The sequence below is a fragment of the Vigna radiata genome, unplaced genomic scaffold, assembly GCF_000741045.1.
Source record: "Vigna radiata var. radiata cultivar VC1973A unplaced genomic scaffold, Vradiata_ver6 scaffold_984, whole genome shotgun sequence".
Taxonomy (NCBI): Eukaryota; Viridiplantae; Streptophyta; class Magnoliopsida; order Fabales; family Fabaceae; genus Vigna; species Vigna radiata.
This window is the reverse complement of record NW_014541934.1, coordinates 1-4100: the sequence shown is the minus strand read 5'-3', so window position 1 is coordinate 4100 and position 4100 is coordinate 1. Positions and strand designations below refer to the sequence as shown.

Sequence of the window (4100 nt, the reverse complement as noted above, 5' to 3'; positions counted from 1 at the left end):
TATATATATATATATATATATATATATATATATATATATGTAAAGATACTATTTTTTATTAATTCTTTCCTGATTCAATTAGATCGTGTTTTTAACGCTTTACCATAAATTGAAAACTCATTTCTTACATAAATAATTTGATTCAATTGGAAACACATTTTTTTAAGTGTAAATTTTTCAAAATGTACTAAAATATAAATAATTTTATTACAATTAACATTTAATTTGGTCCAAATAATTAATTTTTTAATTTTTAAACGCTAGTGTTAAATCAATACTGTTTGTCTGGTTCACTTTGAAGGGAAAAAAACCATAGTAATTGACCAAGGTCCCTCTGTGGAGATAGGTGTTGTACAAAATTCTGAATAAATTTTTTGTAAGCGTTAAGTCAGATAAGATATTAATGAAATTTTTTTTACAGGTTGGTTTTCGATTACTATCTTATTGGGATCTTACTATCACTGCGTACTGAGTATTTGTGGAATTTTTGCTTGGATTCTTGTTTCAAAGCCTATTGTGTATTGTTCGAACTCTTGCTTGCTTGAAAGGATCATCGTTGTCTTCAAGAGGTATGTATGACATTGTTATATTTAATTAATACGAATGAATGTGTGGTTGTTGTACTGAATATATTTAATGTATTTTGTAGGATTATTAGATGAATGCATGAATTATTTTAATTAGGATATGATTATATGAATATTTGAATTTATTGATACTGTTAATTTGAGTTGTGTTCATTANGTTGTTAAATTGTATTTATTTGGTTAAGTAAATATAGATGGAATAAGAATTAAAGTTATGAATATATAATGTATTATGTTTTTTTATTTTTTATAAGTGATTATATTAATAGATAATGCATTATGTTTATTTAATGTAATAATGTATTATGTTAATTTAATCTATAATATTTATTTAATGTNTTAATGTATNNTNATTATTTATTATATGAAGATATCATGTATGATGGTATGAATGAGGTTTGTTTGATGAATATATGAATGTATGATGTTATTTATAGTATGTATATTTGGTTAAGTAATTATAGATGGAAGAAGAATTAGATTTCTCGTATTTGGACGGTGAAGATATAGATGATGATGTGGTTGGCGTAAACTTCAATATTATCTCGGTTATTCGAAGACACTTAGAAATAACCACTGCAATGGCTGCGGTAACAATGTTATGCATTGTTGCACACGCGTTGAGTATCTTGGAAATTAACTNGAGTGATTCCAGTAGTGTAAGCATTTCCCTACCGGAAAGAGATCGTCGTAGAGAGAAATTAATGTCATATCTTGTGCACACTAATCGGTGNCGCGACATTATTAGGATGGGTCCNGAGGCATTTATAAATCTTTGTGAAAGAGTAAGATCAACTGGTTTGGTTAAGGACGCCATTCGGTCGACAGTGGAGCAACAAGTGGCTCAATTTCTTCATATAATTGGCCATAATGTTAAGAATCGAAGTGTCGCATTTTTCTTTCATCGCTCGGGTTCGACGGTTAGCAGACACTTTCATAATGTGTTAGATGCAGTTATAAATTTGGAATCTGAATTCCTAATTCAACCCACAGGAAATGAGGTTCAACCATATATCTTGAACAACAATCGGTTTTACCCGTACTTTAAGGTATTGATTGAAAAATTACGTTACATGTTCTTTGATGAAAGAATCATAACAAATTTAGACTTTTATCATGTTTGAATGTTTAGGATTGTTTAGGGGCCATAGACGGTACTCATGTTCGTGTAAAGGTGGCAAGATCTGATGCTCCGAGATTTCGAGGAAGAAAAGATTGGCCAACTCAAAATGTGTTCGCCGCTTGTGATTTTGACATGAAATTCACATACGTTCTTGCTGGGTGGGAAGGGACTGCATCAGATTCAAGAATTTTGAAAAATGCTTTAGATCGAGATGATCCGTTGGTTATCCCCCAAGGTTAGTGTNTAAATTGTTCTGTTGTTCACTACATACCTTTATATGACAGTAGTGATTAAATAGCCTTACAAGTTCAAAATTGTAGGAAAATACTACCTGGGTGATGCTGGATTTATGTTGAAAAGCACGGTTTTGACACCATATAGAGGCGTCAGATATCACCTTAAGGAATATACACGCAGAGGACCACAAAATGCGCGCGAGTTGTTTAATCATCGACATTCATCATTGAGAAATGTAATTGAAAGAAGTTTTGGTGTGTTGAAAAAACGATTCCCTATCATTGGAAGTGGCACTGAACCACACTATGATTTGGAGACTATGACAAAGATTATCTTAGCATGTTGCATCTTGCACAACTTCCTTCGTACCGTGGATAATGAGGACTCATTACTTGAAGAAGTTGATAATGAGTTGAATGAAAGACAAGAGCATAATGTGTCATCGTCTCAACTTAGGGAAGAGGATCATAGGATGGGTAGTAATATTAGGGATGCCATAGCAGATCAAATGTGGCGAGATTATCAGAACTCTTAGTTAGTGTATTTGATTGTGTTGTATGCTGTATGACTAATGGATGTTATCAGTATTAAAAGAACATTATTGAATGGATGTTGTGTCTTAACTTTTTACTATTTTGTTTATCAAGTAGGTATATAATGAACCGAGGTAAGGCAACCGCGATTGAGTCATCTGCTCCTACGAGAGAGTTCACAAAGTGGACTGAGGACATGGACGCACGTCTGTTACACTCTATGATTGAGGAATCAAGAATCGGTAATAGGGTTGACGGGAGTTGGACATCTCAGGCGTATACTAACATTGTTGATAGTCTACATGTCTCTGGGTATGTTGTCATTACAAAAAATAATGTTAAAAACCGTCAGAAAGTATTGAAAGATAAATGGCGTGAGGTTCATGATCTATTTTCTGGATTAAGCGGTTTTGCATGGAACCCCATCACGATGCGATTTGATGCGGAGGAAGAAGTCTGGGAAGACCTAATTCAGGTATATTAAANTAAATACAAAGAATTTCCCAATATTTTATATCACATAATACGAACAAATATATTTGTAATGTTTCTTGTGCAGTCTCGGCCAACTGCCGCAAAGTGGAGAGTGACGAGTATNCGCCATTACGATTTAATGGTGGAGTTATGGGCTGCGGATCGAGCTACAGGGAGCGGTGTTCGGACCGCTCGTCAAATGCGTCGAGGGCGGGATGCGCCTCGTGTTAATGTTGATCTCAATCAGAATATTGAGTACATTCCTGAGCAACCTGACTGGATGGGGTATAGAGACCCAACTCCGCCATCACCTCCTCCCTCAGTTGATGAATACAGTCCAGGTGGGACTCAATCTGTGCCTTCAGTCCCATCCGGTGGGACTTCATCCTCAAGAGGTTCGAAAAGGAAGGCAGCTACCTTNGATGTTGTTGAGTCCCAATTTGAGAAGTTCACTACTAGCCTGGACGGTTTCACCAATGTCCTTAGTTCATCAAATGTTCATTTTGGTGTTATTTCTAATGCAGCAGTTGAACAGGTCACAACCATGAAGGAAAGAAATGAAATCTTACGTCGGTCCACAAGCTACACTTACACAGAATCTGACATTTATAATATGCTGACTGGTATGAACATATCTGATGAATCGCAATTGGACCAATGCTATGATTTCTTATGTGACAAGCCCAAATGTGTTAAGAAGTTGATGGGACTCCCACCTCACAAAAGGTGGAATAAATTATGTCAAATGTTCTGCAGCGGTGATTCTTAGGCTGTATTATGTAACAACTTCTATTACATCTTTATTATGCCATGTACTATTTGGATGTCAGTATGACTTGTTAATTCGGATGTCTGAGTATTGGACATTATTGTTATGATTATTATGTAATGATTTCACTTTGCTTCTAAGTATTTTAAATATTCAATACTATGTTATCACTAACCTTTTTATTCTACATCATATTGTTTTGTTCAAGAAATTCTTAAATGGCCTCTTCATCAACCAAAAGGCCTAGAAAAAGTCGCAAGGGAAAAGAAACTCAAAATGAGACAGAAGATGCAGCTAATATCAGACCGTTTGATGAAGAACAATTAGATCAGCGTCGTTTTTTCACTCACAGCCATCAAATGGAAAACTATGCAACC

The 4100-nt window shown here is 34.7% G+C and overlaps 2 protein-coding genes across 2 annotated transcripts; both read left to right on the top strand.

Annotated features, from left to right (window-relative positions):
• The first annotated feature begins 1051 nt into the window (after positions 1–1051).
• LOC106778635 (protein ALP1-like) lies at positions 1052–2482 on the top strand. The gene is made up of 3 exons (XM_014666618.1): positions 1052–1636; positions 1720–1945; positions 2031–2482. Exons 1-3 carry the CDS (start codon positions 1052–1054, stop codon positions 2480–2482), a joined length of 1263 nt encoding a protein of 420 aa, XP_014522104.1.
• A 122-nt stretch (positions 2483–2604) lies between these two features.
• LOC106778634 lies at positions 2605–3723 on the top strand. Its single transcript, XM_014666617.1, has 2 exons — positions 2605–2955; positions 3040–3723. The coding sequence occupies exons 1-2, from the start codon at positions 2605–2607 to the stop codon at positions 3721–3723; spliced, it is 1035 nt and encodes a 344-aa protein (XP_014522103.1).
• The last annotated feature ends 377 nt before the right edge of the window (positions 3724–4100 follow it).